This window comes from Melanerpes formicivorus, unplaced genomic scaffold, assembly GCF_026170545.1.
Source record: "Melanerpes formicivorus ecotype bairdi unplaced genomic scaffold, bMelFor1.0.p_v2 SCAF_87, whole genome shotgun sequence".
Classification (NCBI taxonomy): domain Eukaryota; kingdom Metazoa; phylum Chordata; class Aves; order Piciformes; family Picidae; genus Melanerpes; species Melanerpes formicivorus.
The window spans coordinates 1,640,716-1,659,628 of NW_027142439.1; the positions used below are offsets into that span (position 1 = coordinate 1,640,716).

At 45.6% G+C, this 18,913-nt stretch overlaps 1 protein-coding gene across 4 annotated transcripts in view; it reads right to left on the minus strand.

Moving 5' to 3' along the window:
- Positions 1 to 18,913, minus strand: part of LRCH1 (leucine rich repeats and calponin homology domain containing 1) — a 113,804-nt gene that overhangs the window by 18,487 nt on the left and 76,404 nt on the right. For all 4 annotated transcript variants that reach the window (XR_010990694.1, XR_010990693.1, XR_010990692.1 and 1 more), the window contains 3 exons: positions 11,709 to 11,818; positions 8,656 to 8,793; positions 7,429 to 7,506 (listed from right to left, as the gene is read on the minus strand). Coding sequence is in view for 1 of the 4 variants with exons in the window: in XM_068165214.1 (XP_068021315.1) it covers positions 7,429 to 7,506; positions 8,656 to 8,793; positions 11,709 to 11,818 (326 nt within the window). In the remaining 3 variants the exon portion in view is untranslated. The remainder of the gene's footprint in view (positions 1 to 7,428; positions 7,507 to 8,655; positions 8,794 to 11,708; positions 11,819 to 18,913) is intronic.

The following is an 18,913-nucleotide window of genomic DNA, read 5'->3' on the forward strand; positions in this document are numbered from 1 at the left end:
ACCCTACCCTACGTCACCATCATTGGAGGTGTTTAGGAGCAGACTTGATGGGGGGTGCTTGGTTGCATGGTTTAGTTGTTTAGATGGTGTTGGATGATGGGTTGGACATGATGATCTTGAAGGTCTGTTCCAACCTGGTCTGCTCTGGTCTGGTCTATTCTATTCTATTCTATTCTATTCCATTCCATTCTATTCCATTCCATTCCATTCCATTCCATTCCCTCCCATCCCATCCCATCCCATCCCATCCCATCCCAGATTAGGTTGCTCAGTGCCTTGCCGAGCCTGACCTCGAATTCCATTACTGGTTCTAAGCTTTAAACAGGACTTAAAAGCAGCAAAATTTCCATTTTGTTACTTAGGCCACCAGACACACAGAAGGAGAAAACCACTCTGCCTAGCAACAGCACTGCTATTTTTGCAGTCTTTTTTCAGACTCTTTTTTTTCAACTGAAACAATAAACTTCAATATCATTGGTTTGGACTTTTCCTAAAAGATGGAAACCCACGGAAGAAAACATACTGTGTCTCTTCTGCCAGGCAGACAGTACCAGAACAAGAGGACACAGTCTCAGGCTGCACCAGGGGAGCTTTAGGTTGGATGTTAGGAAGAAGTTCTACACAGAGAAAGTGATTGCCCATTGGAATGTGATGCCCAGGGAGGTGGTGGAGTCACCATCATTGGAGGTGTTCAGGAGGAGACTTGATGGGGTGCTTGGTGCCATGGGTTAGTTGTTTAGGTGGGTTGTATTGGTTGATGGGTTGGACATGATGATCTTGAAGGTCTCTTCCAACCTATTCTATTCTATTCTATTCTATTCTATTCTATTCTATTCTATTCTATTCTATTCTATTCTATTCTATTCTATTCTATTCCAGTCCAGTCCAGTCCAGTCCAGTCCAGTCCATTCTGCTCTTGTTTAAAAATGGTGTAGGACTAGTACTGTATTTGAGATCATCCACATCCACAAAATGTTTCCCAGAGAAAGGAGTATTAGCGTGAGCAAACTACCCATGGCTGCAAACTGTGCAATGTATTTCACTTTTACTAAAGACACCAATAAACTCAGCAAATGGTTTAGCTGATTAGATGGTGTTGGGTGATAGGTTGGACTTGATGATCTCAAAGGTCTTTTCCAACCTGGTCAAGCCAAACCCAGCCAAGGCAAGGCAAGGCAAGGCAAGGCAAGGCAAGTCAAGGCAAGCCAAGGCAAGGCAAGCCAAGGCAAGGCAAGCCAAGGCAAGGCAAGCCAAGGCAAGGCAAGCCAAGGCAAGGCAAGCCAAGGCAAGGCAAGCCAAGGCAAGGCAAGCCAAGGCAAGCCAAGGCAAGCCAAGGCAAGCCAAGGCAATTCAATTCTATCCTATCCTATCCTATCCTATCCTATCCTATCCTATCCTATCCTATCCTATCCTATCCTATCCTATCCTATCCTATCCTATCCTATCCTATCCTACCCTATCCTATCCTATCCTATCCTAAATGCTGGATTAATTTTAAAATAGGCACAAGACTCATCTCCTACTTGTTGCAAATGTATCCCCAAAATAAATAGCTAAGATACACTGAAGTTAAATTTATTGGTGTGTATATATATATGCCAGAACTTTAAAACAAGGATATTTCTCTCTACGTTTCTGTCAAAACCCTACCCCCACCAAATCATTCCTAGTACAATCAAATAGAGAAGGAAGTTATTTCACAGTTTGAGAAGGAGCTGGCAATAGGCTGGATTTTTGCAGGCCAGAGAACTTGCTAATCAGAGAGATTAACATACCAAGCAGTATCCAGGAGAAGCCAAAGCATACAAACCCAGCCAACACATGCAAGAAGTAAGCTTTGGGAACAGTCATGCTGTGCTTGAGTGAAATTCTGTGAAACTTGGGAAAGCCTGAGAAATGGCTGACCATTTTTGCTTACTTGCATGTGTTCTGTGGTAACTGATGAACATTCACAGCTTATTAGGTAAAACTGCTCGTGCTGAATGTATTTCAAATGTCTGTAATGTAAGTCTAGGTTAAAAAAAAAAAGCCCAGAAGATGTCACTTTTCAGTAATGGTGAAGGTATTTCCACTCCAGTTACCAGAATTTGGTAGATGTGGTGGAATGAAAATACCAAACTGAAATGTGACATCATGAAACAGTGAACGAGTACATGGTACCCACCTCAAGCCTCAAAGACAACCACCCACTCACTCATCCATCACAAGCACTGGCCTTCTCATTTTGGATACTGAAATCACCTCTAGGAAGAACTGACAAAACATTCACACATTTCATCACTACCTTTGTGGACTGACTTTTTATGCCCATGAAGCTCTATGATTCAATCAGACAGCTGCCAAAATCATGCACGCGGAACAACCACAGGAAGACAGAAGTGGAGCAACGCGAGCACAACAGGCTGGCTGTGTGCAAAACCCACCCTCATTCCACATGCTACATGGAAGGGGTTTGGAGCACAGCCCTGTGAGGAGAGGCTGAGGGAGCTGGGGTTGCTTAGCCTGGAGAAGAGGAGGCTCAGAGGAGACCTTCTTGCTCTCTACAACTCCCTGAAGGGAGGTTGTAGGCAGGTGGGGGTTGGTCTCTTCTCCCAGGCAACCAGCACCAGAACAAGGGGACACAGTCTCAGGCTGCATCAAGGGAAATTTAGGCTGGAGGTGAGGAGAAAGTTCTTCACAGAGAGAGATTAGCCATTGGAATGTGCTGCCCAGGGAGGTGGTGGAGTCACCATCCCTGGAGGTGTTTAGGAAGAGACTGGATGAGGCACTTGGTGCCATGGTTTAGTTGATTAGATGGTGTTGGATGATAGGTTGGACTTGATGATATTTGACGTCTTTTCCAACCTGGTCTGGTCTGGTCTAGTCTATTCTATTCTATTCTATTCCATTCCATTCCATTCTTTTCTATTCCATTCCATTCCTTTCCATTCTTTTCCATTTCACTCCATTCTTCTCTATTCCACTCCATTCCATTCTATTCCTTTCCATTCCATTCTATTCCCATCCATTCTATTCTAAACCTGTAGAGTTGAGGATCTAGAATGTACTTTATTCCATTCTATAAACATATGAATGCAAATCAACAGGACACACAAAAATTTAAATCCTTAAAAAAACACCAACCCAAACAACAATAACCCAACCAACAAAACCCAACCCAAAACAGACCCCCAAAAAACCCAACAACTGTGCAGCAGAATTTCAAGTTGATGTCAAGAACTAAACATGGACAAAAGTATCCCATAAAAAGCTAATCATTATAGGCATTAGGATCCATAAGCAGATCCTATCCCTTTCCCATAAGATGTTTTCAAAATAGGAAGTAATTTGTTGAGTTCCTTTTATTGGCTTGGCCAGAGATAGTTAAGCAATGTACAACTCATCAACCTGAAACAGCATTCAACACATCATCCATAGCTCTTTAAAAACCTTGACTGCCATATCATACAACTCATGCATTCTGACATCTTTGTGGGTATCATGGACAGTGGCATTGAGTGCACCCTCAGCAAGTTTGCTGATGACACCAAGCTGTGTGGTGCAGCAGACAGGCTGGAGGGAAGGGAGGCCATCCAGAGGGACCTGGACAGGCTGGAGAGGTGGGCACAAGCCAAATTCAGGAGGTCCAACAAGACCAAGGGCAGGGTCCTGCAGCTGGGTCGAAGCAATCCCAGGCACAAATCCAGGCTGGGCAGGGACTGGCTGCAAAGCAGCCCTGAGGAGAGGGACTTGGGGGTGCTGGGGGAGGAGAAGCTCACCAGAAGCTCTCAGTGTGCACTTGCAGCCCACAAAGCCAATCAGATCCTGGGCTGCAGCAGGAGGTGTGGCCAGCAGGTCGAGGGAGGTGATCCTCCCCCTCTGCTCAGCTCTGGGGAGACCCCACCTGGAGTACTGCCTCCAGCTCTGGAGCCCCTATTCCAAGAGGGATCTGGAGGTGCTGGAAGGTGTCCAGAGAAGGGCCAGGAGGATGATCAGAGGGCTGGAGCACCTCTCCTGTGAGGACAGACTGAAGGAGTTGGGGCTGTTCAGTCTGGAGAAGAGAAGGCTCCCAGGTGACCTCATTGTGGCCTTCCAGGATCTGAAGAGGGCCTCCAGGAAGGCTGGGGAGGGACTTGTCAGGATCTCAGGTAGTGAGTGGGCTAGGGGGAATGGAATGAAGCTGGAGGTGGGGAGATTCAGGCTGGAGGTGAGGAGGAAGTTCTTCCCCATGAGAGTGGTGAAGCCCTGGAATGGGTTGTCCAGGGAGGTGGTTGGGGCCCTGTCCCTGGAGGTGTTTAAGCCCAGGCTGGCTGAGGCTCTGGCCAGCCTGATGTAGTGTGGGGTGTCCCTGCCCATGGCAGGGGGGTTGGAACTAGCTGATCCTTGTGGTCCCTTCCAACCCTGACTGATACTGTGATACTATGAATACCTGTCCCTCCAACACAGAGTAAAGTTCTATCAGCTACCTGCTAGTTCCACAACGCGGTGGATTTCCACGGTATACAGCAAGCATATAGATTGCAAATTGCCAACAGATGACCAAAAAGAACGTGCTCAGTGTACTTTAGAGCTATCATAAACTTACAGTTGCAAGACACTGATTTAATGGTTAAGCAAATGAGCTTTTTCTTTCCCCCCAAGTGAAGTGAATACTTATTTAGATTCATTGAATGGTTAGCGTATAAATCAGATCGCTTAAGACTCTCTGCAACTCTGCACCAAATACACTTTAACAAAATAAAACAAATCCTGAAAAAAACAATAATCACACTCATTTCAATAAAAGGATTAAAGAAGAGGGGCAATAAGTCTATAGAAATATCTGTTCACAGAAAACAAAGAAGTACTTTTCTAGAAGGTTTACTCATGGAAACACAAAATAAACATGGAGAAGATGTTTGGTTTATGCATCTGTAACGTGGCACTGCAAGGACTTTTGTGGATATTTCTGTTCTATTTTAGTTGCTGAAAGATCCCTTGACAACAAGGAAAACAGCTCTTGGTCTTTTAATTCCCAACAAGACATACCCAGAGCAAGAAAAACAATTACTTGAATACTAATCCACTGAATAATTTATGACGCATCCAAAGACTAAGCTGCATTTTGGAGCGGCTTACAAGCTCTGTGCTGTTGACATGAACTACTTGAATCAACTCAAGTAGCATCAAACCACATTCTTGAGTTCTGCCTTTTTCATTCTATGTCCTTACTGCTGAAAAACCATAGTTCCTAAAGTCCACAGCACTGAGATTCTGAACTCCTTTGGGATTAGATTTTAACATGAATATGAAATCCTTCTCCGGAATAGATTATATAAGAACTAAATTAACCACTGCAGCTTAGAACCTAGCCCAGTGCCCTGAGTTCTCAAATTAAAGTTATGACGAATCCTTCACTGGAGCTGTAAAAATGAGAAAGTCTCCCCCTCAGAATTCCTATCACAAAAAAACACATAAAATTACCTGTGGCTTTTGCTGTCCTCCAAATCAAGTGCTAAAACCTCGATAAAACATCAAGAACTCAAACTGGAATTCTTTCCCAGTGTGAAATCTTTGCATCACCATCTGCTTCCCAAGGGAATGGTGTGGGAAATAGACACAAAATCCTCTTTTCTTTCATCAGTCTTGAAACACAGACTGAAAAGAACTCGCTCTTCATCGCACTGGGGTTGGGGTCAGAGTAGCTGGAGAGCTCTCAAACAGAGAGGGACCTGGGGGTGCTGATTGACAGCTGCCTAAACATGCCAAAGCTGCCAATGTTAGTCAGTTAGAGGGTAGAAGGGCTCTGCAGAGGGACCTCGACCAACTGGACAGATGGGCAGAGTCCAACAGGATGGCATTCAACAAGTCCAAGTGCCAGGTGCTGCACTTTGGTCACAACAACCCCATGCAGAGCTACAGGCTGGGGGCAGAGTGGGTGGAGAGCAGCCAAACAGAGAGGGACCTGGGGGTGCTGATTGACAGCCACTTAAACATGAGCCAACAGTGTGCCCAGGTGGCCAAGAAGGCCAATGGCATCCTGGCCTGCATTAGGAATAGTGTGGCCCGCAGGAGCAGGGATGTCATTGTGCCCCTGGACTCAGCACTGGTTAGGCCACACCTTGAGTCCTGTGTCCAGTTCTGGGCCCCTCAGTTTAAGAAAGACATCAAGACACTTGAACGTGTCCAGAGAAGGGCAATGAGGCTGGGGAGAGGCCTTGAGCACAGCCCTGTGAGGAGAGGCTGAGGGAGCTGGGGTGGCTTAGCCTGGAGAAGAGGAGGCTCAGGGGTGACCTCATTGCCCTCTACAACTACCTGAAGGGAGGTTGTAGCCAGGAAGGGGCTGGTCTCTTCTCCCAGGCAACCAGCACCAGAACAAGAGGACACAGTCTCAAGCTGCACCAGGGGAAGTTTCGGCTGGAGGTGAGGAGAAAGTTCTTCACCAAGAGAGTCATTAGTCATGGAATGTGCTGCCCAGGGAGGTGGTGGAGTCACCATCCCTGGAAGTGTTCAAGAGGGGACTGGACGTGGCACTTGGTGCCATGGTCTAGTCATGAGGTCTGTGGTGACAGGTTGGACTTGATGATCCTCGAGGTCTCTTCCAACCGTAGCGATACTGTGACACTGACATAGGCAGGCAAGGGTGAAAACACAGCATGTAATTTTCATGCTTTCAGATTAAAAAGTCCTCCTGCTACCCTCTACCTCCTTTTGAGGGCCATGTATTTGAAATGACCTTTTTCTGAACTGGTACCTTTAGACCCCAAGGGAGTCTTTGAAATAGCCCCAAAGCAGCTACTGAAATTCATTACTTCAGCCATGAAGGGATTCACCCTCTATTGATGTAAGAATAAATTACATGATGAAAGCTGCCATTCTCACAAGCATTTCAACTGCTTGACTTCAAACTTCTGAAGCACATCTACATTATAGAACCTTACCCATCATGTATTTTCCATTACTTAAAGGTGTTTCCCCCCCCCCCCCCCCCCCCCCCGTGGAAGTGTTTCAGTACAAAAGATCAGGGTTATTAGTCACGTTCACAATGCATGTAGCTGAGTACTTATAAAAAGGATAAGCAGTGATTAAAAAGAATGCAGTCAGCATTCTAAAAGCAGGAGGTAAAACACAGTTACATTGCATCATGTAAAAAATCAGCCAAAAAATAGCCTCACTACATTTTACACACTATTTAACTACCACATCCCTTACCTATTTTCCATGGCAAAGAAGAGATGATGTATTGGGGATAACACTAAGTTACTAGATTAAGACAAAAGATCCCATTTTTAAGTGCTGTGACATGAACCACTTAAATCAACTAAAGCAGTATCAAACCACATTGTTTATATCTACCTTCTTATTACATGTCCTTATTGCTGCAAAACTAGAGCTCATAAAGTTATCAGCGCTGAAGCCATTTGTGCCTTTGGCGGTTTTTAATCACCTAGAAAGGACAGACTTAATTACCTCTGGTATCCCCAGTTTTCTACATGCATCCAGAAAGTTTTCCACGTTTCTCCTGCATTTGGCCATGCTAAGTTTAGGCTGTAAAAACAAGAAAATAAAAATGGTTTATGGCAAAAGAAGTCAAAAGTATTCATTAAAGTCAACACGTAGAATCACAGAATCAATAAGGTTGGAAAAGACCTCAGGGATCATCAAGTCCAACCTAGCACCCAGCACCTCAGGACTAACTCAACCATAGCTTCAAGTCCATCACTGGAGGTGTTTAAGAAGAGACTGAATGAGGCACTTGGTGCCATAGTTTAATTGATTAGGTGGTGTTGGGTGATAGGTTGGACTCGATGATCTTGAAGGTCTTCTTCAACCTGGTCTATTCTATTCTATTCTATTCTATTCTATTCTATTCTATTCTATTCTATTCTATTCTATTCTATTCTATTCTATTCTACTCTATTCTACTCTATTTCCATTCCATTCCATTCCATTCCATTCCATTCCATTCCATTCCATTCCACTCCATTCCATTCCATTCCAGTCCATTCCATTCCATCCCATCCCATCCCATCTCATCCCATCCCATCCCATCCCATCCCATCCAACCTAACACCCAACACCTCAGGACAAACTAAACCATGGCACCAAGTGCCACGTCCAATCCCCTCTTGAACACCTCCAGGCACGGTGACTCCACCACCTCCCCGGACAGCACATTCCAATGCCTAACAACTCTCTCTGTGAAGAACTTTCTCCTCACCTCGAGTCTAAACTTCCCCTGGTTCAGCTTGAGACTGTGTCCGCTTGTTCTGGTGCTGGTTGCCTGGGAGAAGAGACCAACTCCTTCCTGGCTACAACTACCCTTCAGGGAGTTGCAGACAGCAACAAGGTCTCCCCTGAGCCTTTTTAAAAGGGTCTCAGAATAAAATCTGGTAATCATAGAACTTCATACTATGCTGAAGAAAAAGGCCATTATGGAAAAAAACCCAAAACATCTGAATTGTTGCTAGATCAGAGAGAGGCAGGATGATTTTATTCACTTATAGATGTGTATGGTTCTGTATATGATTGTACACTGCAAACATTGGGATTGGTAATAACGTAAATGTCCTGAACAGCAAACAACATGCACTGAAGGGCAATCTGTTTCATGTCACCAAATACCATTTGGCAATAAACCTGTAAGTTTTTGAGCATTCCTGGCAGCCCAACAGAAGAAGAAAAGAGCTGACTTACTACTGCTGGTGAAGGTACATGAATGCTTCCTACAGACCGAGGCCGAACATGATTCACTAAATGGCACAGAACTACACCATCCATCAGAGCAGAGCCCAAGTCTTCAGGCAAACAAATCTTTAGTCTTGTTTCAATGTTCTGCAAAGGAAAAACACATGCACATTTTAGTAGAGAAATGGATTGAGGGGGGAAAAAAACAGAAATCACAGAATTAGAGAATGGTAAAGGTTGGAAGGGACCTCTGGGGATCCATCTAGACCAATCCTCCCTGCCAATGCAGGTTTGTCTAGAAGAGGTTCTATACAGAACAGGTTTCTATACAGAAAGAGTGACTTTCTATACAGAAAGAGTGACTGCCCATTGGGATGTGCTGCCCAAGGAGGTGGTGGAGTCGCTGTCATTGGAGGTGTTCAGGAGGAGACTTGATGGGGTGCTTGGTGCCATGGGTTAGTTGTTGAGTCCTTCCAGCAACTCAACATCTTTCCTAAACTGAGGGGCCCAGAACTGGACACAGGACTCAAGGTGTGGCCTAACCAGTGCAGAGTCCAGGGGCACAATGACCTCCCTTCTCCTGCTGGCCACACTGTTCCTGATACAGGCCAGGATGCCATTGGCCTTCTTGGCCACCTGGGCACACAGCTAGCTCATGTTCAGCCTACTACCAACCCATACCCCCAGTTCCCTCTCTGCCTGGCTGCTCTCCAGCCACTCTGACCCCAGCTTGCAGCACTGCATGAGGCTGCTGTGGCTAACGTGTAGAACCCAGCATTTAGATGTGTTCAATCTCATGCCCTTGGACTCTGCCCAAGCTGGTTCAAGTATTAATTATCTCCCCTAAAAACTAAAAAAGTTTCTAACTTCAGTGTAAATTAATAAAGTTCATTATGTCTTTTCCTTGCTAGACTCAAGACTTCTCCACCTGTTAAGAAACTGTTTCTAGACTTCTCTGTCCCCAAAGTGATCACTTCATCCTTTCTGGTGAAATTAGCTACATTGTGAACTCCAGCAGTGCAAGGCATGCTGTTTAACTGTACATTGTTCAGGCAACTCCCATCATTACTTCCCATTTTCACAAAACCTTTCCTGATGAACAGACATCTGATTGTGATCAAGCACTTTGGGAACAGTCTCATCAGTGTGATTTGCAGAAGTGACATGGGCTCTTCCAAGCTTTTTTAAGATTCTAAAGAAAAGAAAGACAATCTAAAGAAAAATTAAGAAATAGGTCCCATCAGAACAAATTAATTCTCCCAATGCTCAGATACCTGTCAGAGTTTTAGGCTATGCCTGTAAAAAGATAGCTGCAGCATTCGAGGAGAGTGAAGAAGTACAAAGAAATCCACAGCTGGGTGTAAAAAGGAAAGCAAGAGATTATTCAAACTGAATTTCATTGGTCAGATGTGGGGGATGTATTTTCTAATGAATCTCACACTCCACACTCATTCTGTTCTCTTTCTTCTGCCTGTCTGGCACGCTGGCTGCTTCGCTGGATGACCCTTATCAGCTAACTTTGAGATAAGCAATACTGGCTTCCCAACAATGCTTTTCACCTAACAGTCCTCTCCAACATTTCTCCTTTTCTCATTTCTTCTAATTAACCAGAGCAAAAAGGGGAGAAAGAGGTTAAGGGGGGAATAAGAATAAACAAGAACAAGAATAAACCAAACCAGGTTGGAAGAGACCTTCAAGATCATCGCATCCAACCCATCAACCAATCCAACTCACCCAAACAGCTAATCCATGGCACCAAGCACCCCATCAAGTCTCCTCCTGAACACCTCCAATGATGGTGACTCCACCACCTCCCCAGGCAGCCCATTCCAATGGGCAATCACTCTTTCTGTATAGAACTTCCTCCTAACATGCAGCCTAAACCTCCCCTGGCGCAGCCTGAGACTATGTCCTCTTGTTCTGGTACTGGCTGCCTGGGAGAAGAGACCATCATCCGTCTGGCTACAATCTCCCTTAAGGTAGTTGTAGAGAGTGATAAGGTCACCTCTGAGTCTCCTCTTCTCCAGGCTAAGCAACCCCAGCTCCCTCAGTCTTTCCTCACAGGGCTGTGTTCCAAACCCCTCACCAACTTCGTTGCTCTTCTCTGGACACCTTCCAGCAACTCAACCTCCTTCCTAAACTGAGGAGCCCAGAACTGGACACAGGACTCAAGGTGCGGCCTAACCAGTGCAGTGTACAGGGGCAGAATGACCTCCCTGCTCCTGCTGGCCACACTGTGCCTGATGCAGGCCAGGATGCCATTGGCCTTCTGGGCCACCTGGGCACACTGCAGGCTCATGTTCAGCCTGCCATCGACCAGTACCCCCAGGTCCCTCTCTGCCTGGCTGCTCTCCAGCCACTCTGACCCCAGCCTGTAGCACTGCATGGAGTTGTTGTGGCCAATGTGCAGAACCTGGCACTTGGATGTGTTCAATCTCCTGCCCTTGGATTCTGCCCATCTGTCCAGCCTGTCGAGGTCCCTCTGCAGAGCCTCTCTACCGTCCAGCAGATCAACTCCTGCCCCCATCTTGGTGTCATCAGCAAATTTACTGATGATGGACTCAGTGCCCTCATCCAGATCATCAATAAAGATGTTAAAGAGCATGGGCCCCAGCACTGATCCTTGGGGCACACCACTGGTGCCTGGCCGCCAGCTGGATGTGGCACCATTCACCTCCACTCTCTGGGCTCGGCCCTCCAGCCACTTCCTAACCCATCGCAGTGTGCTCCCATCCAAGCCATGGGCTGACAGCTTGGCCAGGAGTTTGCTGTGGGGGACCGTGTCAAAGGCCTTGCTGAGGTCCAGGTAGACTACATCCACAGGCCTCCCCACATCCACCAGGCGAAGCAAGGCAGTGTCCTCCTGGACAAGGAGGATTTCTGTGCTGTTTTCTCTTTGTAAATACCTGTATAATATTGTAAATCCTGTATAGATTTGTACACATTCATTGCATTCCCTTATAGAGTGCAGTATTGCTGCTATAATGCAGCTTTTCATTTGCTTCCCTGAGTGAGTTTAGCCCAGTTTTTGTCAATGTGGGTGAGTCAAACCATCACAATACCTCACGCAGCTGCTCCACGAGCTCTCTCTCTTCTCTCATCTGCTCCATTTTCCTTCGAATTGTAAATTGTGGGTCTATTGATTCCAGGTTTCTTTGTGGTCTTAAGAACACTATGATTTTAAAAGAAAGACACATTTTAGTTCAAGAATTAACACAGACTTAACACTTATTAGTTCCTAAATGAAGCAAATTCCTGAGGCATTGCCTCCAGCAAAAACCTTAAAAATTCCTTTGCCCTCAGGAAGAGAGAAAAATGTGATCCTGGATTACAATCATCAATGGCCATTCTTTTAATATTGCTCCAAATGGCATCCTGGGACATCAATGCAGAGAGCAATTTTTCAGCTAAGTCCTAACCTTAACAGGCAATTTTTGTTAGATGATTAAGCACCACCACCGTTCTTAATACAGATTTTGAACTGTACAACATTTGCATCTAACATGGCAGGAAATAGCTCTTATTCTTTTAAGCAGAAACCCCTCCTCCAAGATGTTGAATTGCATAAGAATCTGTGATGAGTATCTTCCTACACAGGACAAACTAGAGAAAGTTATACCAAAAAAAAACCCTCACCCACCAAGCAAAGATTCATGCAGGCAAACTTAGCCATTCAGTAAGTCCGCCCACATTAGAAAGCTGCATAGCAAATGTAGCGGTGCACAAACCCTGTGCAGTGCTTCCTCTCACCAGTCTTGGAGACTGTATTGCTTTGACCATATATAGTTGTTTGAATCATAGAATCAATAAGGTTGGAAAAGACTGCAGAGATCATCGAGTCCAACCTAGCACCCAATACCTCATGACTAACTAAACCATGGCAACAAGTGCCACATCCAATCCCTTTCTGAACACCTCCAGGGATGGTGACTCCACCACCTCCCTGGGCAGCACATTCCAATGGCCAATCTCTCTTGCTGGGAAGAACTTTCTCCTCACCTCCAGCCTAAACTTCCCCTGGCACAGCTTGAGACTCTGTCTTCTTGTTCTGTTGGTGGTTGCCTGGGAGAAGAGACCAACCCCCACCTGGCTACAACCTCCCTTCAGGGAGCTGTAGACAGCAATGAGGTCACCCCTGAGCCTCCTCTTCTCCAGGCTAAGCAACCCCGGTTCCCTCAGCCTCTCCTCACATGGCTTGTGCTCAAGACCTCTCACCAGCCTCAATGCCCTTCTCTGGACTCATTCACATGTCTCAACATCTTCCTAAATTGAAGGGCCCAGAACTGGACTCAGTACTCAAAATGTGACCTAACAGTGCTGAGTCCAGGGGCACAATGACTTCCCTGCTCCTGCTGGCCACACTATTCCTGATACACGCATTATTATTTACAATGGCATTTAAGTGCCACTGTAGCTTTAGTAGCAGCATCATAATTTCAAACCATTCCTTTAAAGAAGTATTCATTTCATATTTGCAAGTATCAGTATTATTTTAGACTTCACTCTGATTTGGCCACAGATTTCTTTTGGCCTTTGCTAAATCAGTATGAATGCCCCAAGATCTAGTTTTCCTTCCCATTTCAGACTACAAACATCTGTCAACAAAAGAATAAATCACCATTACTTATTCCATTCTGCTCATGAATGAGACAGACATTCCAACATGAGGAAAAAGGCAAGCCAAACAGGAGAAGCAGAAAGGCTCTGCAGAGGGACCTCGACCAACTGGACAGATGGGCAGAGTCCAGTGGAATGGTATTCAACAAATCCAAGTACCAGGTGCTGCACTTCGGCCACAACAACCCCATGCAGTGCTACAGGCTGGGGTCAGAGTGGCTGGAGAACTGCCAAACAGAAAGGGACCTGGGGGTGCTGATTGACAGATGCCTAAACATGAGCCAGCAGTGTGGCCCAGGTGGCCAAGAAGGCCAATGGCATCCTGGCCTGCATTAGGAATAGTGTGGCCAGCAAGGAGCAAGGGAAGTCATTGTACCCCTGTACTCTGCAATGCTTAGGCCACACCCTTGAAGTCCTGTGTCCAGTTCTGGGCTCCTCAGTTTAGGAAGGATGTTGAGTTGCTGGAACATGTCCAGAGAAGGGCAATGAGGCTGGGGAGAGGCCTTGAGCACAAGCCCTACGAGGAGAGGCTGAGGGAGCTGGGGTTGTTTAGCCTGGAGAAGAGGAGGCTCACGGGAGACCTCATTGCTGTCTACAACTACCTGAAGGGGGAGTTGTAGCCAGAAGGTGGTTGGTCTCTTCTCTCAGGCAACCAGCACCAGCACAAGAGGACACAGTCTCAAGCTGTGCCAGGGGAGGTTTAGGCTGGAGGAAAGGAGAAAGTTCTTCCCAGTCAGAGTTATAGGCCACTGGAATGTGCTGCCCAGGGAGGTGGTGGAGTCACCATCCCTGGAGGTGTTCAAGAGGGATTGGACGTGGCACTTGGTTGCCATGGTCTAGTCATGAGGGTCTGTGGTGACAGGTTGGACTTGATGATCTTTGAGGTCTCTTCCAACCTTGGTGATACTGTGATACTGTGTGTGATACAATTGAAAGTTTCTACATTAAATAAAAATAAATAGATTAACCAACACAACCTCAAGAGCATGAGTTATAAAAGCTTTGGTTACATACTGATTTTAAAGGAAAATACTCTAATGGAAACTTTTGGGCAGTCCTGAGCGCTCCTTGCCGCTCTGCATTACTCACGCTTGCCACCAAGGGGAGCCCACAACTCACACACACACCTGGAGATCTATTTCTCACTTTTCACAAGGAGGAGTTAACTGCTTTCCTTGTTCCACCAGCTTTTTACACAGTATTTTGTGTAAGTCCCAACAAGTTAAATGGGCAATAGTTAATACAGCAATATGCATTCAGCACAGAATCACAGAATCAATAAGGTTGGAAAAGACCTCAGAGATCATCAAGTCCAACCTATTACCTAATACCTAACACCTCCTGACAACTAAACCATGGCTTCATACCACAGCCAAGAACAAACTTCGTTGTACAAGTTTTCATACTGAGTTACTATGCACATAGATGCACTATTAGAATAGAATAGGATAGAATAGACTAGACTAGACTAGATTAGACTAGAATAGAATAAGAATAAGAATAAGAAAGAATAAGAATAAGAAAGAATAAGAATAAGAATAAGAATAAGAATAAGAATAAGAATAAGAATAAGAATAAGAATAAGAATAAGAATAAGAATAAGACCAGGCTAGAAGAGACCTTTGAGATTGTTGAGTCCAGCCTATCACCCAACACCATCAACTGAACGAGGCAACAAGTGCCCCATCCAGTCCCTTAAACACATCCAGAGATAATGACTCCACCACCTCCCTGGGCAGCACATTCCAATGGCCAAGCTCTCTTTCTGGGAAGAACTTCTTCCTAACCTCCAGCCTAAACCTCCCCTGGCACAGCTTGAGACTGTGTCCTCCTGTTCTGTCACAGGTTGCCACATCAAAGAATTTCAGTGTCCTGAGTTTGACAACATTGTCCTTTAGGTAAACAACTAAATGGTTTAAATTAGACTAGAATAGAATAGAATAGAATTAATCAGGTTGGAAGAGACCTTTGAGATCATCAAGTCCAACCTATCACCCAACACTATCCAATCAACTAAACCATGGCACCAAGCACCCCATCCAGTCTCTTCCTATGATGGTGACTCCATCACCTCCCTGGGCACCACATTCCAATGGCCAATCTCTCCTTCTATGAAGAACTTCTTCCTCACCTCCAGCCTAACCTCTCCTGGCACAGCTTGAGACTGTGTCCTCTTGTTCTGGTGCTGGTTGCCTGGGAGAAGAGACCAGCCCCCACCTGGCCACACCTTCCCTCCCTTCTCATTGTTTATTTGGCTACTACCTCATTTCCTTTCCAACTGCTCTTACTTTTTAACTCTACAAATAATAGACAAAAAGGTGGACTAATGACAAGCTGACATGAAACCAGGCTTAAAGTTAAGAGTTAGGTTTCTCTTGACTGACTTAGTCTGGATTTAAGTAACAGTGAAGTTATCATACAGCAATTTGCTAAAACAAAGTGTCCATAATGGTATGGACATTGGTCTTGGGAGATTTGCCTGTTTCAAGGCCCAAAAAAATTCTAGGAATTCAGGATTTAGCCTTGGGGGACAGGTTGGACTTGATGATCTTTGAGGTCTCTTCCAACCTTATTGATTCTATGATTCCCTATTACAGAGCTTGGGAACAGTTTCATTAAAGATGATACAAAGCATTAAGGCCCGACATTGATGCATGGCATTTCCCTACCAAAGCCTACATCTAGGGGAGGAAGCTCCTCAAGGCTGGTGTATGGGATCCTCAGTACTGGCCTGCACACATCAATACTGTTTTGCTTGCCACAAAGCCACCTCTCTTCCACACAATGTCTAGGTATAGCTCCTAGGACAGCATATGCAAACAACATTCCCCAAAGGCATCTCCAGTGCAGCCATCCTGTTTCGGAAAAAGGGCTTGGATATGGATTTGAATCCTGTTCTACCAATGAACCACAGTGCCAGAGAATGGTCTCTGGGCCCCTCAGTTTAGGAAGGAGGTTGAGTTGCTGGAACGAGTCCAGAGAAGGGCAAGAAAGGTGGGAAGGGGTTTGGAGCACAGCCCTGTGAGGAGAGGCTGAGGGAGCTGGGGTTGCTTAGCCTGGAGAGGCGGAGATTCAGAGGTGACCTTATTGCTTTCTACAACTACCTGAAGGGAGGTTGCAGCCAGGCAGAGGTTGGTCTCTTCTCCCAGGCAGCCAGCACCAGAACAAGAGGACACAGTCTCAGGCTGCACCAGGGGAGGTTTCGGCTGGAGGTTAGGAAGAAGTTCTATACAGAGAGAGTGACTGGCCATTGGAATGGGCTGCCCGGGGAGGTGGTGGAGTCGCCATCACTGAAGGTGTTCAGGGGGAGACTTGATGGGGTGCTTGGTGCCATGGGTTAGTTGTTTAGGTGGGTAGGATTGGTTGACGGGTTGGACACGATGATCTTGAAGGTCTCTTGCAACCTGGTCTATTCTATTCTACTCCTATTCAATTCTATTCTATTCTATTCTATTTCTATTTCTATTTCTATTTCTATTCCATTTTGCTCCCTACAATAGGAGGATACACCCTAGATAACAAACTTAGGCCCAGATAAACACTAGAAAGAAAAGCAACAGTTATGATTAAAGAAAAAGGAAACAAACAAACAAACAAAGTGGTAAACCCATTTTTTTCTTGTAACAGCTGAAGGGAATAAACTCTAATACTTGCATTTGGTTTGAGATTTGAATTATATCTATCTGTTCCAAATGCTAATTAGTATTCTCATTTCATTTAGAAGAGGAGCAAATCTAAATTAGTGCAGATCAAAGGCCTTCCAGTATCTGAAGGGGGCCTACAGGAAGGCTGGGGAGGGACTGCTCAGGGTCTCAGGTAGTGATAGGACTAGGGGGAATGGAATGAAGCTGGAGGTAGGGAGATTGAGGCTGGAGGTGAGGAGGAAGTTCTTCCCCATGCGAGTGGTGAAGCCCTGGAATGGGTTGTCCAGGGAGGTGGTTGGGGCCCTGTCCCTGGAGGTGTTTAAGCCCAGGCTGGCTGAGGCTGTGGCCTGCCTGATCTAGTGTGGGGTGTCCCTGCCCATGGCAGGGGAGTTGGAACTGGCTGATCCTTGTGGTCCCTTCCAACCCTGATTGATTCTATGAAATTCTATACTGATGGAAGTACCACCAGCTTCCTCTGTTAGAACATTCATCAGTGAAACTTCGAGTTAGTTTCATATCATCATGGAATCATAGAATCAATAAGGTTGGAAAAGATCTCAGAGATCATCAAGTCCAACCTGTCACCCAGCACCTCAGAACTAACTAAACCATGGCTTCAAGTGCCACATCCAATCCCCTCTTGAACACCTCCAAGGATGGTGACTCCATCACCTCCCTGGGCAGCACATTCCAATGGCCAATCTCTCTTTCTGTGGAGAACTTCCGAACCTCCAACCTAAACTGTTGCAGCACAAAGTGCAAAGGATTCCATGAAGTACTTAACTTTTGGGCTTGTCTTGTTTAACCAGCATATATATTTTTAAATCCTTACTATGAGTTTTCCACTCTGATATGAGTCTGCTGTATCTAGTTGCTCAAGAGAGAATAGAATAGAATTAACCAGGTTGGAAAAGACCTTCGAGATCATAGAGTCCAACCTATCAGCCAAGACTATCTAGTCAACTAAACCATGGCACTAAGTGCCCCATCCAGTTTCTTCCTAAACACCTCCCTGGGCAGCACATTCCAATGGCCACTCTTTCTGGGAAGAACTTCTTCCTAACACCCAGCCTAAACCTCCCCTGGTGCAGCTTGAGACTGTGTCCTCTTGTTCTGGTGCTGGGTGTCTAGGAGAAGAGACCAACCCCCACCTGTCCACAACCTCCCTTCAGGTAGTTGTAACTAAATTCTGATTTTCAACTTACCATTACCAGGATTCTTATATTCCATACTCATTGCCTTTATGGAGCTGATTTCTTACATAGGCTGCCTTGTATGGTTTTATAACCAAGAATATAGTGGCAACAGTGAGTACTGTCAAGTAATGAACTGAACAAAGAACGCTGGTATTCTGGACTAAATGTTAGCATTTATCATTCAAGATTTGTAGTCATGGTTTCAATCCAATGCTTTTGGCAGCTTGACTACCTTCTAATATCTAATTTAGGGCACCTGACAGAACAACAATCCTACTTTAAAGTAAAAATGCATCTGTCTATCAAATACTGATATGCAGTGTAATTGTGTGGGGTTTATTTCTTCCATCTGACATTGAACTACTAATGCAGTGTAAGACCCAGACAGCCCAAACATGGCCAAATTTGCATATTAGTGTCATGACTCAATGTACTATGACAATAATGCCCAGAGAAAAACAAAACAAAGCAGCAGTAACCATATCCAACAATGTCTGGAGAAGAGAAGGCTCCCAGGTGACCTAATTGTGGCCTTCCACTATCTGAAGGGGGCCTCCAAGAAGGCTGGGGAGGGACGGCTCAGGATCTCAGGTAGTGATAAGACTAGGGGGAATGGAAAGAAGCTGGAGGTGGGGAGATTGAGGCTGGAGGTGAGGAGGAAGTTCTTCCCCAGGAGAGTGGTGAAGCCTGGGAATGGGTTGTCCAGGGAGGTGGTTGAGGCCCTGTCCCTGGAGGTGTTTAAGCCCAGGCTGGATGAGGCTCTGGCCAGCCTGATGTAGTGTGGGGTGTCCCTGCCCATGGCAGGGGGGT